The sequence below is a fragment of the Acartia tonsa genome, chromosome 11 (assembly GCF_053477335.1).
Source record: "Acartia tonsa isolate MP-2025a chromosome 11, ASM5347733v1, whole genome shotgun sequence".
Classification (NCBI taxonomy): domain Eukaryota; kingdom Metazoa; phylum Arthropoda; class Copepoda; order Calanoida; family Acartiidae; genus Acartia; species Acartia tonsa.
In genome coordinates, this window is record NC_137270.1 from 15,921,848 (window position 1) to 15,946,686 (window position 24,839).

Genomic DNA, 24,839 nt, shown 5'->3' on the forward strand with positions numbered 1-24,839 from the left:
ATTTAAACCATATACACATGCAAATCAGAGAAAGAGGGGACAATGTGCGTTTATTACATAAGTCACCAGCAAAGTTTTGAAACAACATTTTCTTATTTGTTGACTTAACAACTCTCGGGACTTTTTAATTAATTTTGATTAGTTGGTTTATTAAGATGAGTGTCCAAAAGTTTCAACCACTTTTTGTAATCTTCAGAAGGAGTAATTCTGTTTATCAAAATTGGATGTACATTAATTTATGGGCCATTTTTAAACCCCTTTAGATCCCTGCTTGCAAATAGTAATGTATTTGTTGATTACTTGTCCTGTTTCTAAATAAAAAGATGGGTATCAGTACGTTCTCTGTCAAAACTGTTGGCATTATACTGAAGTGAGAGAGAAGGGGCAATGAGCTATTTATGTCCCCAGTCCCCAAAGTTTTTTTTTATTCGTTGGCTTAACAACTTTGGGGACTTCAGTGAATTTTAATTTGTTGATTTATTGGGTTGAGTGTTTAAACCTTTAAACCATTAATTTTAATCTACAGAAGAGGTAATTACAATGGCTGATAAATTAATGTACATCATTACCTCATTGGGGATGTACATTAATTTATCGGCCATTGTTTTATCCATTAGATCCCTGGGTTTAGGTCGGACATTTATTGCTTTGAATAAATAGAAATATAATTTTAAAATATTTTTTTTGTATTATTTAATTCGCCTATGGCTTCAATAGAAAAAGGTAATTTCTGACGTCATATTTGCAGGAGCGCATTGCAATTTACCCTACTTAATTAATCAACATTCATACCAAGCCGTACAGCTAATATTATGTTTCTTGGGCGGCTTTTTACGCCTCGCAGCTTATTGGGTTGCCTCTAGTAGCTGCGCTTGGATGCTGCTGCTGCCGAGCCCTATGAATTAGTATCTGTTAAAACAGTGTAAAATGTTTAAACCTTTTTTTGCAATTTAAAAAATATATATGCATTGAGTTTAGATGATCAGTAATAAAATGCCGTTTCCAAAGTAATACGCGTTCATACGCAATGTTTAAGGGTGACGCAAATTTCAGATCTTAGTTTTCGCGATTTAAAATTTACCTTTATATCATAGCGAATAAGATAATGTTGCAAGCATCGCTTTTATCTTATAAAGAAAATAAGTAAATGAAATCGCAAAAACTCTGATCAGAAATTTTATTAGTAATGTAAAGTTTAATTGTACGAACAGTAAGTCTTCAGTTTTATAATTATATGAAATAGAATATAATAATTCTCTTAAGAAAACAGTGTTATTATAATTTCTTAATTTTTATTAAAAGCGAAGCTTTTCTATAATTATGGTGAGTCCGTCCGTACGTCTGAAACGGATAGCTTTTTTCGTTAATTTAGGCATGTTAAAATTGTTCTATCGATTTCAAACTTTGCATGGTGATTCCTGTAGTAGTTAGGTATGATGTTGAAAGCAACTCTATAATCAATGCCAGAATGTTCTTACGTACATTTTAAACATGTTGATTTATAACTTTTTTAACAACAAATTTTATCAGATAAAAATATCCGATTGATCTGATTTTTTGAATACTGATTCCTAGGACAACAAAGTATAATTTTATAAGCGAAGCATCTATATATTAAAGTCCTAAAAACGTAAGTATGTCCTTAAACATTATCCTTTTTTAAGCAGTTTTTCAACAAATTTACTTACAATTTTGATACGGCATTTATACATTCATGTTCTGATTTTTTAGTTCTGACACACTACAAGTGTTAATGTTTGTTTGTCTTACCGTTTCAGAGCTTCACTTTTATGGATGTTGTCATTATTGCTAAAGAATACTTTGTAAGTATTTATTTATAAGATGAGTAAATTACAGAACATTAAACCATTCCTAAAACCATGAGTCTAATATTAAGAAAGAGAGAGCTTGCAATGGATATAATTAGATATACGTGAATAAATGGACAGGGGAATATTTTCAATTTATATCGCTAACATGAACCTTATTTATAGATCAGTTCCTTCATCCAGTAGGAGGGGTGGGGTTGATATACCACACTTTTCTGGGATCTTGCCGAGTCAAGTATCAACTGTTGGGAATATCAAAGGATGACTCCATGCAAAATTTGAGCCGGATCCGGCCAAAACCGGCCGTGAATTTTATAAAAAAACGTTTTTTTCCGGTTTTTAGGGGGTATCTGTAAATCGATTCAGCTGGAGCAAAATCAGTTGGAGGTACAAAAAATTTTACTTCACATGAAATTTAGCCAATGCAATTGCCTACAAAAATGTACTTCATCATCAACTTGATTGGACAACTCTTTTTCCTCCTAAATGTCCATTAAAACGTCGGAAACGGCAAAAATCGACAAAAATCACGCCTTCGGCGGCGAATAACGGCTAAACGGTCAGCCGGAGGCGAATGAAACATAAATAAAGAAATGTCCGCCCCAAAAAGTTGTTCAATATCAAAGAGATGCTTGAAGTCTCTTAAACGACTCCTTCCCCTCCTTTATGGGGAAAAACTGAAAAAACGTCATTTTCAAAAGTATGCCCACTTCGTGGGTGTGGGGGGCACTGAACCCATCACCCCAGGGTCACCAAATATAAAGTCTAGGCGGCTCACATTGCTAAATTTTCACCAAGTGAAAGTCTTGTGTCATTATCTCTTATGAGAAAAAAGTTATTAATTAATTAAAATTTCAAATTTTGATTTATTGATGGATTTCTTTGATGAAATGAAAGGCCGGTCAATTTTTAGGCCATTTTTTGCGGTTTTTGGGCCGTCAGGCCCAAACGGTTTGAGATAATCTCACGGGACCTTTTGCCCAACCTAAGTCTGGTTATTTGTGAGGTCTAGGAAAAAAAATCCGACTTACGCAAAAGATTATAATTATAATCTTTACACAGAAAAATGGCATGAGGTGAGGGTTTGAGGGGGCAAAATGAGCCGACCAGCGATTTTTGACGGCGCGCAGCGACGTCGTGCTTCATCCAATCCGAGATTTTTTTTCTTAGACCTCACAAATAACCAGACTTAGGTCGGGCAAAAGGTCCTGTGAGATTATCTCAAACCGTTTGGGCCTGACGGCCCAAAAACCGCAAAAAATAGCCTAAAAATTGACCGGCCTTTCATTTCATCAAAGAAATCCATCAAAAAATCAAAATTTGAAATTTTAAATAATTAATAACTTTTTTCTCATAAGAGATAATGACACAAGACTTTCACTTGGTGAAAATTCAGCAATGTGAGCCGCCTAGACTTTATATTTGGTGACCCTGGGGTGACGGGTTCAGTGCCCCCCACACCCACGAAGTGGGCATACTTTTGAAAATGACGTTTTTTCAGTTTTTCCCCTTAAAGGAGGGGAAGGAGTCGTTTTAGAGACTTTATTTATGTTTCATTCGCCTCCGGCTGACCGTTTAGCCGTTATTCGCCGCCGAAGGCGTGATTTTTGTCGATTTTTGCCGTTTCCGACGTTTTAATGGACATTTAGGAGGGAAAAGAGTTGTCCAATCAAGTTGATGATGAAGTACATTTTTGTAGGCAATTGCATTGGCTAAATTTCATGTGAAGTAAAATTTTTTGTACCTCCAACTGATTTTGCTCCAGCTGAATCGATTTACAGATACCCCCTAAAAACCGGAAAAAACGGTTTTATATAAAATTCACGGCCGGTTTTGGCCGGATCCGGCTCAAATTTTGCATGGAGTCATCCTTTGATATTCCCAACAGTTGATACTTGACTCGGCAAGATCCCAGAAAAGTGTGGTATATCTAGGGTTGGGGTAAAGGGGGATGATAGAAGGTACCATTATTTTAGCCAGCTGCGAGTATCACTTTAATAGGGTACATGAAAATATGATGCAACATCCATGTAATAAAAAATCGATTGAGCTTGCACACCTTTTACAATCTGTAATGATCATGATTTTCTACTTTTTTTTTCATAGTCTGACATGTTATGACTGCAGTAAATTGTTGCAAAAAACACAGTGGAAAAAAACAAATGATATTTTAATCAATGAAATAAAATATTGGATTTTATTTTTTATGTAAAAATAGTTAAAAATTGCATATTTTATTGTTTTTCTTATTAATTTTCTAGTTATAGTATTATTTGACTTTATTTTTTTTATTTCATTGTTTTTTTGCATTTAAATTAAGTCCATTAACCGCCAGAAAATGGCAAAACTACTCTATAGGTTATTATTGTTACTTAGTCATTTAGTCTCTATGCATATTTTATATAAAATTGTCTGATATTCCCTTTCTCTGCCAAATATAAAAAAAACGCGACCTTAGAGCATTCACTCGTGGAGGTGATAGGTTCGAATATCAGCACGTGCAATCAAAGGGTTGGCTGTTTGAAGGAAGTATGACCATATAACCTTGCACACCATTCAGCAAGTTTCAGAGACACTAATAGTTATTTCTTGCATCGTATTATAAACGGCTTTCCGCGGATATAAAATGTACAATTATGAGATTTAAACTATTTTTTAGCCCCGAGGTGCAAAAAAAACTGGCTTTAATCTTATGATTGTACATTTTTATATTCATAGAAAGGTAAATACAATACGATGTTAGACATAGTTTTTTCATAATGATGCAAACCAGTTCCTATCCACCGGATTCGAATGAATACGAGAAAATAAGATCTTGTGTATCCCATCCACAGGGCCAACCGAGGCCATAATTCCTCTTATCAGTTTTCCTGTACCATGGAAGTTCAAGTTTTGAAATTTGAAAAGTATCGAGTTTTTTTAAAGAATTTTGTTTATGGGGGTGAGAGACAAACCATAAGATATTTATAAAAAATAACATTTACCCGAATGGTCGATGGTTTGTGTATTGTCTTTTGGGTTTAAGTTTTCATGAGGAGATAGCAAACGAATATACTATAATTAATATATTATTTTGAACAAAACCTTTTAGCTAAATTGTCCTTGTTTAAAAATTATTTATGAGCCTGAGTGGTTAAGATTTTTAACTGATATGTGCTATGCAACACTTTCTCTATGGTTGTAAATCCCCTCAGTTTAGATAAACTCTTCGTCTGGTTAACACACTTAAGAAAGATTGTTAAGGATGATAAGATTATTTTTATCATTTTGGTAAATATCTAAAAAAATTTTAATTGTTATAATATTGTTAAATATTTTTTTGGTTTCATATATGTTCGAGTAGATTTTTACTTCGTAGCTGTGTTTAGTGCCCTGGGAAAATGGGGATAGATGTCACAGCTTTTAGCCTACCTTTTCTAGAGGGGAAGGGAAAAGACACTCCCTTGAAAAGAAATGGGGTATAGGGTATTTCCTTACGTCAACAGAATAATTATTCCAAAAGCAGTGACATCTATCCCTATTTTGCTAGGGCACTTAAGGCAGCTACTTTTACTTCAAAATACAAAGTACATAAGATAAAAAAACAAATGAATATATTTTTAGGTTGATCAATATGTTGATAGCCCATGTAATGCCATCTGGAACTGGATTCGAACCCAATACTCAATCTTCTGGTGTGGTAAGATTGTTTTGGCTTAAATTTTTCATTTTGATTGTTTTATTGTATTGATATATTGATTGTCTCGCCAGTTTAAGGCTATTTTTGTTTTCAAGAGAAAGACTTTTTAAATCGCAGGACATACTCTTGGATAAACAAAAGCTTTTTTCTTTTATTTTGTCCTGCGAATGAAAAACGGTGTAATAGTCAGGATACCTCTAGTTTTAGACTCGCATTTAATGCTTGCGTGGCGTTACATTGATAAAATATCATAATTAAGGTTATAAAACTAATAGATCTACCTTATTTTCAATGCCAATTCGTATATTATTCAAAATAGATTTTTTTAAATTTATTTTGCTAATTGATCTAACAGTCTTTATTTTTTCAGGCTAGTTATCAAACATGGAAGACCAAGTATGTATTGAATATGACTTTATTTTTATTCTATATTTGCTATAAATAATTTACTGGCTATAATGACTCTCTTTAGTAATGGTATCCTGAATCAAAATTCCAACAGAAGACAGGTAATATCAAAGTTTACAAAGTAACATAATGGATGTAGAATATGTGGTTATATTGACGTTAATTTAGGTTGCTAATATGGGTCTCATTTATTAGCAAGTTCCTTCATCCAGTAGGTTGGGAGGAGATTGGGTAAAGGGGTTATATGAGGGTATCGATACGTTAGCCAGCTGCGAGTATCACCTTGTTAGAGTATATTAGAATTTAGAATGTGGTGCAACATCCAAGTAATGATATATCGATAGAAGTAACATACTGACTTTTAAATCAACAATAGAGATTATATAAAGACACACACTCTCTTAATCAGACAATATGAAAACTTAAAACAGTGGAGGAACTACCCGGCCATATGATTGGTTAGAAAGTGTACAGTTATTGGTGAAAAGGGGCGGTTATTTTTTCATTTCATTTGCATAATGATGCTGTTATTAAAATAACAAAGAATAATAGGACAAAGCTTTGCTTGGTTACATTATATGAAAGTGATTTTATTTTTTGCTGATCTTTTACGGTTTAGTTGATCTGTTTTTTATTTTCATAAAAGTTTAATGGTTTTCTTTAATATTCAAATTTGGTAATTTTTGTATTAAAGAGGCCTTCCAACCGCAACAGATATCCTCAGCAATCTAGACAGGCAAGATTTCATTGTCATCTATAATACAAAGTAGAACGATGTCTGTCTGTCTGTTTGTATTGAAGTATCTCGCTAACCGCTGAACCGATCGGGTTCTCCTTTACAGGTTAGCTTCTCATAGGTCCCGGGAAGGTTTATAACTTTTTTCTTGGGGGATGGGACACCCCCAACCCCCCCAAAAATGAAAAATATCCCCCCCCCCAAAAAAAAAAATTCTTTTTAAAACTAAAGTCAAAATAGTGGGGTCGACTTCCCCCCACCCAAAAAAAATTCCCCCCACCAAGAATTAAAAAAAAAAAATTCTTTTAAATTGGTCTGATCGAACCTCTTGGGGCAAAGCCCCTAGAGGCTAGGGGCGAAGCCGCTAGTAACTCATAATGTAACAGAAAAATATTTCTTGTATTCATTCCAAACCGCTTCTAATCCGGTGGAATAGAACCGGTTCTCATCCATACGAAAAAATTATGTCCATCATCGTATTATATCCACAAAAATGTACAATCATAAGATTGAAAACAGTTTTAATATTAAAATTGTACATTTTATATCCGCGAAAAGCTGTTTATAATACGATGCGAGAAATAACTATTATTATGTCAATTCTACTAATTATTTAGAGCTCTTCAAGCAGGAAATATCCAACATCTAGTTCGAATAGCCGCCAGGTAAAAATTGTTTTCTGTATTAAAGGATTATTAATAAATGTAATAAGTATAGATGTATAACCAAGACTACTACCTTTTTCCGGTCTTGGAGACCTTTTTCGTCTTATAGGAAATTGCTTTCAGCTCTTTTGTAGCGACTTGGCTGTGTTAATTTTATAGACGATATTGTCTAATATGGAGAGACCCTATTGAAAGTTGGCACAGGGTCCACGGGTTGGGTTCATACAGTTATTTAACCAGGGAGTAAGGGAGGGGACAATGGGCAATTAATTAAATATAAGAGTTATCAAAGAAAGGGCATGAAATCCAGTTTAATCCAATAAATTTGTAGGAAATTATAAAGGGATTGTTAATTGAATAATGAATTTCCATAGCGTCATGTAAAGTGAAATCACAACTTGTTTTTGATGAAATATATTGAGGTTTTTTGGTGTGATTTTATATTAAAAGATTATTGGACCTGGCCAGCTGCTAGCAAGAATATGACTGCCCCTTTTTATTCTGTTTATTTCCCTTGCCCCTTGCCCTCACCTCACTTCTCCCTTCTCCCCGTCTGCTACATTCCAAACTAACACAACGAGTGTTTATCTCTTCCCCCCACTTCCCTTATCCCTTCTCCCCGTCTGCAATATTCAAAACATACATAACGAGTAGCGGCATTCTATGAGCAAGTCCCCAAACTCAGTCAGAAACTGCTAAATTCTTGCACATTCCCTTTAAGCCAGTCCCCAAAGTCTGAGACTCCTAAAAATTGAATATTCGATCCATTGTCCCCTCCCTTACTCCCTGTATTTAACGCTTTCCATCTCTATTATCAAAACCCATAATATAATACTAAAATATTTATGATGTCTATTCTACTAATTATTTAGAGCTCTTCAAGAAGGAATTATCAAACATCTAGTTCGAATAGCCGCCAGGTAAAAATGGTTTCCTTTATAAAAAGGATTAATAGCGTTATTAACTATTTTTAAGTATAATTTGCCTGATTTCTAATAATTTAGAACTCTTCAAATAGTTCTAATTGTCGCTTGGTATAAATTGAATTTAACAATATCCATTTTCTAAATAAAAATTCTAAAATTTCTATGTCTTATAGAGCCTTAGGTATAGTGGAAATAGTGAAAGTAGGAACTATCAATCATCTAGCAGCAGCAATAAGAATCAGGTTATTTTTTCCATTCACTGATTTCTTTTTAACTTTATTCAAATTTATTTCAATAAAACAACTATCTTAAGAGATAGAACAAAGTCACAAAATCCTAATTTTGATTATTGAAAAGATTCTTTCATAACATTAAAAAGCATACACAATATTGAGCTGAATACTAATTAACCTATGTTATTTATGTAGGCTTGGAAAAACAATAGCTGTGAACCAGGAGAAATATGCGTAGAATGTCAAATTTTACTAAATCAATACTTTTCAAACAAGTAAGTTTTATTTGTAAAACCCAAAATAATGAATATCCTAAAGTCTTTTTAGAAAGTAAGTTTTTGAAAAGTTGTTATTGAGTATACGTTTACTGAAATCGATAAAAAAGTAAAATATTTATTCTATAGGATATCAATAGATGAATTATCTGCAAAGGAGTGTGGAGAAAAGTAAGTATGAGGCCTCTAAGGGTACGGGGGGGGGGGGGACTATCAATAATTTCAGTTTTAGTTTTAAAAGAAAAAGTGAAAAATTATTTTTTGGACAGAGAATAATTTTGTCTATGGACAATTTCTCCCCAAAATAGCTATAAACCTTCCCAAGACCTTTGAGAAACCATTGTAAAGGAGGACTATATCAGTACAGACAAATGATTTCAAGTGGCATTAAAAAATCTATTTTACTCATATCAAATGATAATAATAAAATATAAGATTTAGGAAATATTGCTGTCCATCATCCTAATTTGCTCAGTACTAAGAAACATATCCAGCAAATTGACAGATCATTGTATTTTATTTATTTCTAAAGATTTTTTTCTCAGTTTTGCAATATCATGAAAAGAAGCTTTATGGTTTGAATTTATATGTATTAAAAATTACAATTAAAAGGTGTCTGTAAACACTTATATAATATGTTTAAATGATTAACTCTATTAGTACACAATCACATACACAAAAATATTACTCTTGGCATGTGATTTTTCAGTAAAAAATAAAACATAAAAATAACAAATTGATGCAGAAATAAAAAAAAATATTACATGGTCCTATAATAATTTGATTAAAAGATTAAAAAAAATATTCATTAATAAATCATTATACTATAAAATACTTGCTCTTTTAATATTTAGATAACTTCTAACTTTTATTTTGATCTTCTCTTCTAATCTATTATTAAATTACTTTAGAATTCACATTTTCACTGGGTATAACTGTTTTGTTTTGTTTTGTATTTAGCTATTAAAATTGTTTAACTTTTAATTTATAATAGTTTGTGGTTTTGTTAAAGGATAATCATTATCCTGGAATTCTTGTTCATTATTGTACTGCAAGTACCCCATTTTTGTCATCAACTCACTAAAACAATGTTTCTCTCAATCAATCAAAGAAGTCAAAACTGAAGTTTAAAGCTACAAGAAAACAAGGATAGTAACATAATTAGTGAAGCACATAAATCAACATTATTAAAATATGAAGAAAAGGCAAAGGACAAATTATCATATAAATTTTGCATTACATCTCTAACTTCATAGTAAATGATAAAAACCATTTCAACATAGAGAATGAAACACTGACAGATAGTCAAAAGAAGAAAGTTAAATAGTAGAAGCTTATTTTTCTTCCAAAATTTAAGCCTAGTGCCCAAATATCTGTTATTTAGAGCCCTAGCAAAATGTAGATAGATGTTACTACGTTTGGCTAACGTGTTCTAATAACGTCATAGTAGAGGAAAGTGAAAGGGAAGGGGGAAAGAAACCCCCTAGAAAAGAGATGGGATATATGGTATTTTATGACGTCAATAGAATAGGCACGTCAAAAGTGGTGACATCTATACCTATTTTGTCAGGGCACTATAGACAGCTACTTTTAATTTGCACCTTATAAATAGCATTACTGACGGACTGGCAGATTAAATAAATTGTGGAGTAAATACTTATTGGTGGAAAAATCTTAAAATAAAATAGAGTAGACAGATAACACAATACCTTTCAATGTAAATTGAATATCTTTTGTGCCATAATCTACAGAGAAAATAATCAACCATCATTAGTAGTAAAAATATGTTTTCCACGTACTGGTTGTAACTGACAGACAGACATATGGACATTCATTGATAATTGTAGAGTAACCATATCATGAAATATCCAAAAAGAACACAAATATGAATTCAAATCTTTGTTTATTTAAAGAGATATCTGATTATCTAACCTGCAGGAATTCTGAACTTCCTCAACCTTTGTCCAAGGTAATGTGGTTCTCCATTTAAATGTTACACTCTACAATAAACAAAATATGGATGACAATATTCATAGATAGTGAAGAACAATTACATGGAAAGACAAACAGAGTGAGTTAAAGGAAGCCTGCAAGAAATACAACGCTTTAACTGCTGAAAAATTGCCACAAGTCGACCCAATACCCCAAATTTGAAGCCTTCAGCTTCAATAACAAAAAAGTTCTAGGCATTTTAAAATGTCATTTTATGTACAATGAAAATTTTGAAAGATTTCCATTGCCCCAAATAGAAATTACAATATTAAATTTTTAGTATTTTTGACTTTTCCAGGATGAAAAAACAGCTTGACAGGCCAATGAAATCTTCACAGAAAAAATCAGCTATTTATTTTAAATAGCAGTCAAGAATATTACATTTCCGCCATAGCATATTATGAACTGACTAATTGATTGACGAACGGACAGACAAATTTAACTATAGGATAGCTTTGATACTAAAAATAAAAAAAATTTAATTGTTAAGATTTGAGTTATGTTACTAAATTTAGATAAGAAATAATACCTTAGAGTCTCTTGTTAAGGCATACTTGTCTCCATTGTCCTTCTTGCAAAAATATTGATTATTAATAGTTATTTATTATATACAGAGTGAGTCAAATAAAACTGAGTTTTCCGGTTTTCAGAAACAACCAGAAGGAATACAGAAAAAATGATTATATGTCCTTGTTCTCTGTACAAAAGCACATCAAACTTGTAAAAGGTGTTTTTCATTATCTCTAAAAATGCGGCCTCTATGATAGGTGTATGGTGTCAAAAAATGCCTTGTGTGAAAAATGTTGATCAAGAAAAATTAAAATAACTCATCTATTTTGTATATAAAAATCTTAAAATTTCAATATTTATTTAGAAAAAGGTCTAAGAAAAGTACTTTAATGAGTTTTATAGGTGAAATGCTTTTTGGCTCCTTACAAAAGCATTTTTAGAATACTGCAATTTGTCATTTTTTCATATTTCTTGATTGTGATGCATGTGGTTTAAAAGAATCTTCTATAATAACGTAGCTTATAGTAAAAAGAAAAAAAAACCTTTTTATTTGACAAAAAAATCTCTTAAGATAAAAAAGTTATTAAAGTTTGAATTTTTAAGATAAAAATGCCTTTTAGAAGCCCTACCCTATTTAAATGAAGTTATTATAACACACAAGTATAATTTGTCAAAAGGGGGCGGAGATTTTTTAGATTAAATCCGGTCATAGTCCAAATATAGAGGAAATTTAGGGGGAGGGGGGAGGAATTTAGGTAACAAGATGAAATATTTCTGGTCATGAGCTGGTTTTCCGGTCATGAGCTGGTGTTCCGGTCATGGGGTGGTTAAATCTTAAGAATAGTTTTTCATTTACCTTAGTTTTAATTATACCTTAAAGCTATCAAGTCATTACAATGGTTCGTGCACAGTTTTCTCCTGAACAAAGGACTAAACTTATGCTTGACTTATTCTAATTTAAGTGTGTTAAAAAAAAACTTTTGGCCAGAGCTTAACCAGCGGTATATGGAAGCATTTCCCATGTCTCGTCTGCCTGCAAAGAACACAGTGAGAAATCTTATGAAAAAACAATTGTCAAAGTTTACAATGCACAATTGTAACAGTAAATATTCTCCAGGCAACAATCAAAGTGGCCGCACACACACGGTTGTGACAGAGAGAAATAAGCGTAGGGTTAAAAGGTTGATGGATAGAGATTCTGCAAAGGATTTAGGCCGTATTGGACGAGACCAATCACCAATCAACTCAGGCCTAAACTTAGTATTAGTCAGACCAGCTGGCGTAGAATATCTGCCGAGTTGAAATATCATCCGTACAAGGCTGTCAGGCGCCAGAGACTATTGGATACAGATCTTCCAAGGCGAATCAACTTTTGTAACTGGGTTTCTAGACAAAGAGTGCGTGAAATGAAGAATATCCTGTTTTCGGACGAGGCCTGTTTTGATTTGAAAGGTCATGTTAACTAACAGAATGTGGGAATGTATGCTGAAGTAGGGAAGGGGCGACCAGAAAACCTTGCACATGAAAATTTTGTGTCGGAGAAGCTGCTTGTTTTTTTTGTGGAATCAAAGCATCTGGCTTATTTGGTCTCAAATATAAGTCACTTCTCCAATACCATGTGTTGCCTGAAGTCAGGGCAAATAATGGTGGCAACCTAGACAACCTTACCTGGACACAGGACGGGGCTCCATGCCACACAGAAAGAAGAAACATTGCTTATCTTCACCGCCAGTTTGATGGCCGACTGATAAGCAAGGGAGCTGAAAGAGAATGGCCACCAAGATCACCAGATTTAAATCCCTGTGACTTCTTTCTGTGGGGTTATTTAAAATCTCGGGTTTATTATCCTAAACCTAACAATCTGGATGAACTGCAGGCAGCTATTCAACGTGAGGTTAGGCAGATGGATCCTGACATGTGTCGTAGAGCCGTTTTAGATTTCAGAAAACGTGCAGATCTATGCTTAAATAATGATGGAAAGTGCTTTGAAACATAGTCTTTGATTACAACAAAACGTTTGATTTATAATGTGATAATTTAATTTAAACAAATTGTATTTTTAAGATGTTAAATATTTACAATCTGTTGAATAAAAATTTTAATAATCAAAATATATGGTTGTTTATCTTTTTAGGATGGTAGACATTTTTTATTATAAATAAATCTACCTAAAAAGTACAAAATAATGGCCGAAAAAGTCACCTTTTCTATGTTTAATGTATATTTTTATAGAGAACAAGAACCTATAATTGTTTTTTCCATATTCTTATTGGTTGTATCAGAAAATCGGAAAACTCAGTTTTTTCTGACTCACCCTGTACACCTTTCCGCGGATATTAAAATGAAAACTTATAAGATAGTATTACCAGTTTTTTTTAGCCACGAGGTGCCGTAGCCACGGGCTAAAAAATTAGTTTTAATCTTATGCTTGTACATTTTTATATTCATAGAAAGCTGGATATAATACGATGCTAGACATAGTTTTTTCGTATGGATGAGTACCGGTTCCCATCCAACGGATTCGAATGAATACGAGAATAGTTATTTATTGCCTTGTTTGTTAGCCTTGTATGGTCGAATTCCCGAGCTAAAAAACTGGTATTTATTTTATTATTTTTATTTTATATTCGTTGAAAAATGTTTTTTTTTATACGATGCTATGCATAATTTTACAGCATGGCTGAAAACATGTATACTACAGCATAATGAAAATATTAATCAGTTTTAAATCCATATTGAAAAGTAAGTTCCTTTCTGTATTTGTTTGTATTTGCTAGTAATGAAGAACCTTTCTATTTACTATTTTAAATTATCTTTATTTACACCTGTTTTGTGGAATTTTCAATAAAGTTTTTCATTCTATCCAAATATTTCTCTAATGGCCAGCCTAAAAATCTAAATAACAATTTGATTATAAATTGATTACTCTGATGTTTTTTAATGAACAAAAAGTGTATACAAGAGAATATTTAAAGTATATTGAAATTTTATGAAATTATATAATTTTAAAATATCCACATGTGACAACTTTAAAACTGTAATTAAACAACAAATGTGAATTTAAATTTCTTTGAAAAATACTTATGTACTATCATAATCATACATAAATTATAACTTATAAGATTTGTAAAAGTTGTTATTAATAAATCAATTAATGCATATAAGAAACGTGGATATTGTAAGAGATTCTCGCATACCCTGATGTTTCTACCAGCTGGCTAATTTATAACAATAACCCCCATCCGCTTCTATTGACTTCACCCCATCCCCTGCGCTAATCATAAAGGAACGTATTGACCAATACCTGAGAACTATATTAGCATTCTCAATTGACGTCAAAAATTCCCCTTTTAATATCCATGTATTTTTTCCCCAATAAACTATAAAATAGATTGTAATTACCTAAAAAGATGAGTGGATTGTTGTGTAGGATTTAGTGATAAATCCTCATATCTCATGATGTAAACTTTTTCTGGTCTCTCTTTCTTCAACTTTTCAGCTAACTAAAAATATCAGGCGTTATCATCTTAGAAACATTGTTTTTAATTTTGAAAATTTTTATATCCCCTTCCCCCCCTCGGAACTATAACTCTAGCAGAGAACAACTATTTTAGGTTAGGTTATAAGCAAGGGGACAAGAGGCTAAGCAGGCAAGGGGACCGAGCGCTGCGGCTAGGGTAAGGGTGCCGAGCGCTGCGGCCAGAGTTCTTTTTTCTGTCTAGGGGGGGTGGGGGGGGGGGGGTTGGGGGGTGGATATTTCTAAGAGAATAATACAAAATACCAATATTAATACATGTAAATTAATTTGTATAAAATATCCAAAATGTAGAAAACAAATAAATAAGCTATAAAGAGGTTTATTTTTTTTCGTTTATCATCTGTAAAGTAGTGTGTTAGCGTTTAGTCAAATGCGATTATTAAGTAAAATTGTTGAAAATGGTCAAAATTAAGAACTGATTGACTTAATAAGCGTATTAACACTAACACACAGCTTTACGGATAATACGCAAAAAAATTACTTTCTTTGGTAATTATTTTAAAATTCTAATAGATGAACAAATCTCACCAAAACATCTTGATGAGTAATCCCACATGATACTTTCATATCATAACATTTAGGAGTATTGCTACACCATCCCTTTACTCCCTTCTCTTCTCTGGAAGCTGCTACACCCCTGGGGTCACGAACCAAAAGTACTATCTAAAAATTTAACTGAGCTGGATCTTTAAATCATTTTAGTGGTGAGTCAGATCGGGGTGAGCTGAATTTCAGTTAATCAAAGCGCGGCATTTCATAAAATTCTGTGCTCTCATTGGTGGAAAGTTGGCTCACCCCGATCTGGCTCACCACTAAAATGATTTAAAGATCCAGCTCTGCAAAAATAGATAATAATATTAATATAATGACAAAGAAGTGTGTCTAATTGCATAATCAAGTTTTAGTTTATACTACGCCTTTAGAGGTCTCTAGGACACTTGAAGAAGTCAACCCCTACACCATTTTAAAGAGACAGCGTAAAGTGGCACCAAAAAATAACGTCATACGATAAAATAACCCATGAGAGGCCAGTATTAATTTTACCATCGGTCAATTACAGTATATACTGGCCTCTCATTAGTCAATTTTAATGTATGACATCATTTTTTTGGTTCCACTTTACGCTGTCTTCATTTTAAATTTTATTTAAAAAGAAAAAGTAAAATTCTTTGGCGGGGGGGGGGGAGGAGGGGGTGGTGCTACCCTCCTCAAAATAGTTATAAACCATCCCAGAACCTATGAGAAGCTATATTGGTTTTACGATTTCGAGATCATTTGGTGCAGACAGACAAATAGACATCCTGTTACTTTTATATAAGTATGAATGATAAATAAAGAAACCTTTAAATTGAGATCATTAATATCCAAGAGCTTAACTGCATCCTCTAGGGTTAATCTCACTGTTTTAATCACTTTTATTGGACTTGTTGAACACAGCTGCTCTGAAAACCATAAGAGATTAAATCAATTGCCAAATAAATATATTATTTCTTATTACTATGACTATCACTAATGCTACTATATAAAATTTTTTTATGTTATAAACAAGTTTTCTTTCCTCTAGTGACCATTTCTTTATTTTAAAGATTTAAAAATTTTATTAAAATTTATAAATCTACCAAATTTTTTTTTTAAATCTACCAATTTTTTTTTTAAATTTACCAATTAAAATCATCGGGGAAAGAAAAAGATTTTTGAAGAACCATTGGGAAAAATTAATTTATTAAGACCCTCGGAGAATGAAATAACTGTTCTTAATACAAATTTAGAGGGTGTTTATATGGGAATGGATATTTACCTTTTCTCATATATCCAAAAATTTAACTTTAAAGATAAATAATTTTAAATAAATTACAACAACTTTCTCCATTTTTTTACCTAAATAATTTGTCTTGTAGCACATCGCAATTGGATGGGTATTGTAACATGAACGTAGAATCTAAAAAAAAATCAATCAGATAAATATAAAATATTCAGAACTTTACAGAAATATTTTGCCTGGAAAACTTTTTTACTTAAAGTTTTAAAAGATTTTAAAGCACCAAAATATTTATCTAATTAGCAAATATTTAAGAAATAATAGTTATTAAGGTGATACTCGCAGCTGGCTAAAATGACGATCCACCCCCTTTATCCCATCCTCTCCCTCCCTAATGGATGAATGGACTGACCAGTAAAAGAGGTCCATATAATAGCAACACAAATTAATGACAAATGTTTCACTGTCAATATATCCACGTATTCTATGTCCATTTATTGGATGTAAAATTTACTTACTGCTGCTGGAATTTTGTGTGGTTGTTGTCTTTGGAAACCAAGAAAATCTTCATTTTCACCATCAAATTTACACTTCAAAATATGTTCTAATGTTTTCACACTGAAATTGTAAATGATAAAATAACGAATTATGATATAACTAGTGAAGCACTCCCAGCTTTCTGTCCGGCAGAAAAAAAGGCTTAACAACATCCAGAAGTTTAATTCAGTTGAGTTCTGTAGTTATCAAATCGCTTTAGACAAAAAATTTTATTACTTTGTATAATAGTACATATAAGGGCTATCATGGCGTTCTCCTCTTTTGAAAAATTTTATAGACAGATTAACTATTTTAGGTTAGGTTAGGTTTTAGCCTAGGGAGCTGAGCGGTGCGGCTAGGCAGGCAAGGGGGCCGAGTGCTGCGGCTAGCAAGGCGAGATGGCCGAGCGCTGCGGCTAGGCAGGCAAGGGGGCCGAGTGCTGCGGCTAGCCAGGCGAGATGGCCGAGCGCTGCGGCTAGGCAGGCAAAGGTGCCGAGCGTTGCGGCCAGAGTTCATAGTTCTGTAGGAGGGGGGGGGGGGGGGTTATAAAAATTTTCATTACCGCTTTCATGACCATAAATTTATTGAATTCTTCAAACTTGTATAAAATATCGCAAATAAGATATTTATTTTAAAGCGCCCATTTCTACCTAATATTAAACCATATTAGTAAAATGAAAAAGTAATTTGCAAAAAACTACTGACACTCTTAGATGAAAATTCACAAACAAAACTAACAGTAATAAAAATCTTCGAGGTGATATATTTATAAAACAGGTTGGTTTATTGAACTAAATAAGAATTTAAATTTTCTTTTAAGAAAAAGACCAGCAGAATTATTACTTACAAATAAGGATTTCCGCTTATTTCATTGTAAAGTAAGGGTTCAAAGTAGTAAAAAGTTCCAGGAAATTCGTCCAACAAGCCACCAGTAAATGAGGAACCACTACGCCAGGTTGTTACTAAAATAAAAAGCAAAATTAAATATATTTCAATGTTTAAATGTGCTTTACTCTAGGTCAGGTAAGGTTAGATTATATTGGGTGTAGGGTAAATACTCAATGAGGCCAATGTGATGTAATAAATGAGTAGTTTGCAAGTCAGTTTTAAATGAAGCATGCAGGCAAGCTGTTTAAAAAACTTACCAATTAATACATGTCTTGATTCTTCATTACTTATTCTTTCTCCAACAGTTTTGTTCTACAAATCGTTACAAGGATAGTCTACAACCAACTTTAATGCAATTTATTCTTAAATATTAGAAAAGTTTTATCGCCTCGTATTATAGACAGCTTCCCACCAGATATTCATACATTATACGATTGATATCAGTTTTGTTAGACCCGAGGAGCTGAAGGTCTATTTTATGATTTTTATTTTATTATTTGTAGAAAACTAAATTTTATACGATGCGATACATGATTTTTTAGTATGGCTCAGAACCAGTATAATTTCATATCCAAAAACACAAGTTGTGCATGTTTTGGGCCAAAGCATTCCCACTACTCTAACTATTAAAGTTGTGCATCTGGCATAGTAGCAGTATGAACCGTGTTTAACGTCTTCAGTTATGACGAGCCGAGTTTCGAACTAATCTCCTACCCGACTCTGAGCGGATGCGCTAGGTGTTAAGTCACAGTCAAGGAAAATTTTTCTCCTAGAATAATACTTTACACAAAATGATGAAATTTGAAATCTGCTGATTCATTATTATTAAAGTAAAAGAATAGAGGGGGCATGAGCTTTATGTAACTCCTGTCCCAATTTTGAATTCAGCTAATAACGTCGGAAATATAAACACAGACAAGTCCCTACAAAAGATCAGAAAAAAATTTGCTAGCAGACAAACAGGGTCTTCATTTCTTTCTATAGGTAGTTGTCTGGAATATAGATAACGTTACTATTAAAATAATGAATTTAATTATCCTTATATTCCTGAACTATACCAACAGGTCCTGGATTTTCAAAAACAAATGCTTCCTCGTTCTCGGTTTCTATTCTAGTTTTAAAAATATTCTGATATTTAGTTTTCAATTAAGAGTAGAGAAAATTTTGCTAAACATTGTTACTAGGAATCGCTACATTATGACATGGATAATGGATATTGCACCAGATCTTTATGTACTCTAATGAAGTGATACTCGCAGCTGGCTAAAAGAACGATACCCTCCACCTAACCCCTTTACATTATCCCCTCCCTTCCTACTGATATAGCGAACTGAACAATAAATGAGGTCCATGTTAACAATCTAAATTGATGACAAATTTTCCCACATATATATATCCACGTATTTTATATCCATTCTACTAAGCTAATTTTTATTAACCTTTCGTTTTCCAATTCTGTTTCTTATTGCTTGCATAACTGTTTAAACCAACTAATCTTTTAAATTCCTTTATTTTTAGAATAATTTTTGTAACATGTGAATATATGCATTTCAACAACTATTAGAAAACACAGCTGTTATATGTTAAAACATGTAATAAATTACTGTAAAAAATTCAAAGGCTTGTTCTATATGAACCATATATAAAGGTAATATGATTTTTACTGTAGCTTATGATCTCGTAATTCATGACAAATATAATTCATTTTTAAGATTTTCAACTATTTTTCGGGAAAATTTTCCTCGAAAAAAAAAAAATTTTAGATTGAGGAGTCGACTTCAACTATCCTATCTCCTAAAGTGCCAATAATATATCATAATATTTTCCTTGAGTAATTATTTGTAAGTTCAGCATTTAAAATGTTCAAGTTGAGGTTTCTAAACTTTTCCCAGGACTCTGCATCCACCATGGCAACTGTCTTACTAGCTAAAACACACCAAAAAAACAAATTTTAACAAATTTTACAAATTAAAACAGAAATTAAATTCTGTTTTCATAAAATACATTTGTAGGTTTTTGAACTTTTCCCAGGACTCTGCATCCACCATGGCAACTGTCTTACTAGCTAAAACACACACAAAAAAACAAATTTTAACATATTAAATCAGAAGAATTAAATTTCATGGAGTAAGGTTGGGGACAATGGATCGAATATTCAATTTTTAGGAGTCTCAGACTTTGGGTACTGGCTTAAAGGTAATGTGCAAGAATTTAGCAGGTTCTGACTGACTTTGGGTACTAGCGCATCAAATGCTGCCAACTCACAACGTTAGTTTTGAATATAGCAGACAAGTATCAATAAACTTAATTTGCTATGAGATAGTTTAAAAAAAAATTATCCAGAAAATATCATTTCATAGATAAAAACTTTATTGTGATAGTTTTGTAATAAACAATCTAAGAACCCTTACAATTTGGGGTTATTGGGCTATGGGTTTAAGGGGGAACACAGTAATAGTGTCTGACTGATTATGACATAACAAAAAAATTTGCCAATGAGAGGCCACTATAAATTTTACCATTGGTCAATAACAGCCTCTCATTGACTAATTTTTTTGTTACGTCATAATCAGTCAGACACTATTACTGTGTTCGTTGAAGGGGTTCCAGGGACGATTTTTCTAATTACTGAGTGGTTATGTCAGTCTGATGTGCTGGTAATTTAATGAATGTTTCAAATGAATGCTTTTCTGTCTTGAAACTTTTTCTTATTTTATAGTTTTCTAAATTTTATTAACACACATTTTAAAATTTCCTTAATATTTTCTGGATAAATCTGAAATTCATGGTCTTAAAACTCTTAAAATGAATCAAATGCCCATTGTCCCCTGCTTTACTCCCTGATTAAATTTAGTTATTCATAAAATGCATTTGTAGTCAAAGTAAACGTTTTAAAAAATAACCCTTATAATAAATTAACAGGATGTCTAACTGTCTATTTATACCAAAGGATCTCACTAACCGCTGAACCAATGTGGTTGTCCTTTACAGGGTTGCTTATAATTCGTCCCGGGAAAGTTTCTAACTATTTAAGGGAAGGGTAACACCACCCTATCAAGAGAAATCGCACCTAGAAAAAAAATTTTCCCCCACCTGAAAAAAAATTTCTTTTCAAATTTAAGAATTGGTCGACCCCTCCAACCCTCCCCCCCCCTCTAAAAAAAACTACCCTATCAAAAAATACTTTTTTTACTTTTAAAATCTAAAATAAAAAACTTAATTTATCGAATTCAACTACCACCTTCTTAAGCGCCCCTAGACGCCTAGTATTCAATAAAGAGGTACTTACTTTTTTTTAATCTGTAGGGCTGTAGCATAATCTGCAGATATGTTAGCTCTGGTATCTCAATTGTAACATTTGAAGGTGGAGTAATTTCATCTTCACTTTCATTTAGGATTTCTTCAATATCAGTATTTTCTTTTTTTGGATTTTCATTAAATTCATCTTCATTTTTTTGGGCCTCAAGTGATGTTTTCTCATCTAGGGTTTGTTATACTTATAATTTCCAATGAATCTTTAATTTTCCTTTAATAGCCTTTTCCCCTCCCCGTGACACCCAACTTCAATATCTCAGCTTGTGACATAGCAAAATATATCAAATATTAAAAATCATTAGATTCCTTTTGATATGGTTTGCTAAGCTCATTTTTTTCTTCTCTTTTATTATTTTAAAATTTACACAATGAAATAAAAGAAGAAAAACTGACGAAGGGAAACATCCCCTTCTTAGATACATAGAGAGAGAGGACAATTGGTTGTTTTTTTACACAATTCCTCGAAGTTTTACAATTTACAAATAATGTTTTCTTATTCGTTTGCCAAACAACTTTGGGGACTTTTAGTGAATTTTGATTGGTAGATTCATTAGGTCGAGTGTTCAAACGTTTTTACTTATAATATATTAATCTACAGATGGGGTAATTTTGTGTATCATCATTGGGGGGTACATAATTTATTGGCCATTGTCCTATCCCTTTAGATCTTTCCCCCCTTCCTCTGGTATTAGAGTTAAGAGGTATTTGTTAATGATAAATGATGATGAATTATTCCTGTTGTTATATTGTCCTCAGTAACGTTATAAACAGTATCTTCTTTATTGTCTTCTGTTACATCATAAACAGTACCTTTTTTATTGTCAGCAAGTTCTTCAGTATTTATCTTCATTCAGAATAAAAAACAAGGATGACACATCCATAAGTAGCGAAGCTCAAAAATTATGAGTATATATCAGGAAAAATTACTAAAAAGCAGTGTCATACAATAAACATTAATGTTGATAAAATAGAGAAATCAGAAAATCTTTAAAATCACGCAACCTTAAAAATCATGAAAATTTTAAAATCTAGGAATCGATCTAGCACCACAATTTATAGACAAATCTTAATGAAACTTGATAAAAAAAATGTAGAATATGAGCATATTCAATCCCTAATAATTTCAGCCGCAAATCCTGAATAGGAATTGAGAAAACAAAAGAAAACCTAAAAATCTAGGAATCGATCTAGCACCCCTATTAATAAGAAAATCGTAATAAAACTTAAGGAAAATAGGTAGAATGTAAATTTATTCAATCCCTAAAAATTTCAGCGCATTATCTTAAAAAGGAGTTGAGAAAATCAGGAAAACATGAAAATGTAGGAATCGATCTAGCACCCCAAATAACAGACAGATGGACAAAACAATGTATAGATTAGATGGGCATATGTTATAAGAATCTTCAATAAAATTTCAGCTGTCTATCTTTTATAGGGGCCGAGAAAATCACGTTTCCCCCACTTTGTCTCAGACGAACAGACGGATAGACGGACAGACGGACGGACAGACGGACGGACAGACGGACGGCAGACGGACATTTCGAATTATAGAGTAGCTTTGCTACTAAAAACAGAAACAGCGTATAGTATCCAATAAAAATGACGTCATACAATACAAATTGATAGGCCTGTATACATGATCATTGTCCAATGGTAAATTGTATACTGACCTATCGTTGGTCATTTGTATTGTATGGCGTCATTTTTATGGACACTATAAGCTGTAAAGCCTCAACTACAAATAGCACAAAAATAATATTTATATTTCTGAAAACTAGAGTCTATGACGACTCTAATGGTATGCATAACATTTTTCTACTATTAACAAAAGCCGCGCAACTTGAATTTGAATTTGAATGTGAGCATTTTTTGCACGATCTTAAAAGCATTAAATCTTCAAAAATAATGCCTTTGGTAAAAACTGGTTTTTAAGGAACAATTTGTTGAAATAATCGTTTTTTAATATCTAAAACATAAATGACCTATAACAGGTTTACCTAATATATAAAGCATCTTATATAAATGTTTATTTTTCTTTGCATAATTCACAATGATTTCGAAGGTGCTTTGACTTTTGTGTCAGAACCTAAATTGGGACATAGTGCATTTCATTACCCTAGGTTAGGTAACTTCATTTCATTTTTCAATAAAATTTAAAATGCAGCGGTTTTTGAGAAAATTAGATTTGAAAATTTTAGGTCAAATTTTCATCCCCTAGGAGTTATCGCATAATCATGACAAGAAAAGCAAAGATTATTTATTTAAAATTTTGAACAACTTTGCTTTTCTAAAGTTCTTCATAAAACCACTCCTGAAGGGAGTTAATTATGGCCATTTTTATCAGTTGCTTTGCTAAGGTCATGGAAATTCAGCCTTAAATAAATCATATATAGAGATGTTTTATGAAAGACTTTATAAAAGCAAAGTTGTTTAAAATATTAAATTAATAATCTTTGCTTTTCTTGTCATGATTATTCGATAACTCCTAGGGGATGAAAATTTAACTTGAAATTTTCAAATCCAATTTTCTCAAAAACCGCTGCATTTTAGATTTGGTTAAAAAGTGAAATGAAGTTACCTAACCTAAGGGTAATAAAATGCACTATGTCCCCATTTAGGTTCTGACACAAAAGTCAAAGCACCTTCGAAATCATTGTGAATTAAGTTTTAAAAAAAACATTTCTCTTGGATGACCCTGTAGAAGATGACTAAAATTACGATCCCAACCTTTTCCACCCCATTTACCCCGTCCCCACCACCTCCTACTGGATGAACGAACTGACCAATAAATGAGTTTCATATTAGAATGCTAAATTGACGACAAATTTTTCCCTGTGATAATATCCACGTATATCAAATATCCATTGATAGAAGATAAATATTCCTATGTTTTCTCCTTTTACACCTTCCCACTCTTCAACATAATCATACTCATATTCTGGCTGGGATCTGTATACACTAAATAAATATCATTCATTGAAATCGAAGCTTTTCTATAATTAGGGTAGGTCCGTACGTAACGTCTAGCTATTGTTTTGATTTAAGCATGTTAGAATTAGGGATTGAGAAATTGCAAATAACTTTGAAATCTGTATTTACATATGGCTAATATAATAATAATAGTCTATTAAGAGATAACAAGAATGACAACATCCATAAAAGCGAAGCTCTAAATGGAAGGACAAACGAACATTAACACATGTAAAGTGTCAGCACTGAATAAGTAGAATATTAATGTAAAATCTAAAAAAATGGCAGTAAATTTGTTGCAAAACTGCTGAAATACATGATAATGTTTAAGGACATACTTACATTTTTAGGACTTGATTATAGAGATGCTTCGCTTATAACATTGTACCTTGTTGTAAAAGGAATCAGTATTAAAAAAATCAGATAAATAGGATAATAAAAACATTAGACCTTTTCATGAAAATACACTTTTTCGAATTTCAGTCTTTTGCTAACCTAAAAAGTTACTTTAGGAGCCTAGAAATACATGTACAAAATTTCAGCTCTCCATCTTTACTGGCGACCTAGCGCCAGGCATGT

General features: G+C 32.4%; 2 protein-coding genes across 3 annotated transcripts; one reads left to right on the forward strand and one right to left on the reverse strand.

The window, feature by feature from the left end:
- The first annotated feature begins 4,982 nt into the window (after positions 1-4,982).
- On the forward strand, positions 4,983-9,572 carry LOC145332003 (uncharacterized). Its single transcript, XM_080176910.1, has 11 exons — positions 4,983-5,099; positions 5,433-5,508; positions 5,879-5,904; positions 5,981-6,017; positions 6,611-6,652; positions 7,270-7,317; positions 8,190-8,237; positions 8,417-8,485; positions 8,672-8,751; positions 8,881-8,922; positions 9,193-9,572. Exons 1-11 carry the CDS (start codon positions 5,074-5,076, stop codon positions 9,215-9,217), a joined length of 519 nt encoding a protein of 172 aa, XP_080033036.1. The 5' UTR covers positions 4,983-5,073; the 3' UTR covers positions 9,218-9,572.
- Positions 9,573-9,696: 124 nt separating this feature from the next.
- Positions 9,697-18,357, reverse strand: LOC145332002 (carbohydrate sulfotransferase 4-like). 2 transcript variants are annotated; one of them, XM_080176909.1, is made up of 11 exons: positions 18,233-18,357; positions 17,935-18,049; positions 17,069-17,168; positions 16,670-16,730; positions 16,133-16,233; positions 15,320-15,454; positions 14,656-14,756; positions 14,079-14,148; positions 11,273-11,311; positions 10,684-10,751; positions 9,697-9,831 (listed from the first exon to the last, which is right to left on the reverse strand). In XM_080176909.1, the coding sequence occupies exons 4-11, from the start codon at positions 16,692-16,694 to the stop codon at positions 9,732-9,734; spliced, it is 639 nt and encodes a 212-aa protein (XP_080033035.1). In that variant the 5' UTR covers positions 16,695-16,730; positions 17,069-17,168; positions 17,935-18,049; positions 18,233-18,357; the 3' UTR covers positions 9,697-9,731. The 2 variants fall into 2 exon arrangements, with proteins under 2 accessions (XP_080033035.1, XP_080033034.1); XM_080176908.1 differs by having other exon boundaries at positions 11,273-11,314.
- Positions 18,358-24,839: the final 6,482 nt, after the last annotated feature.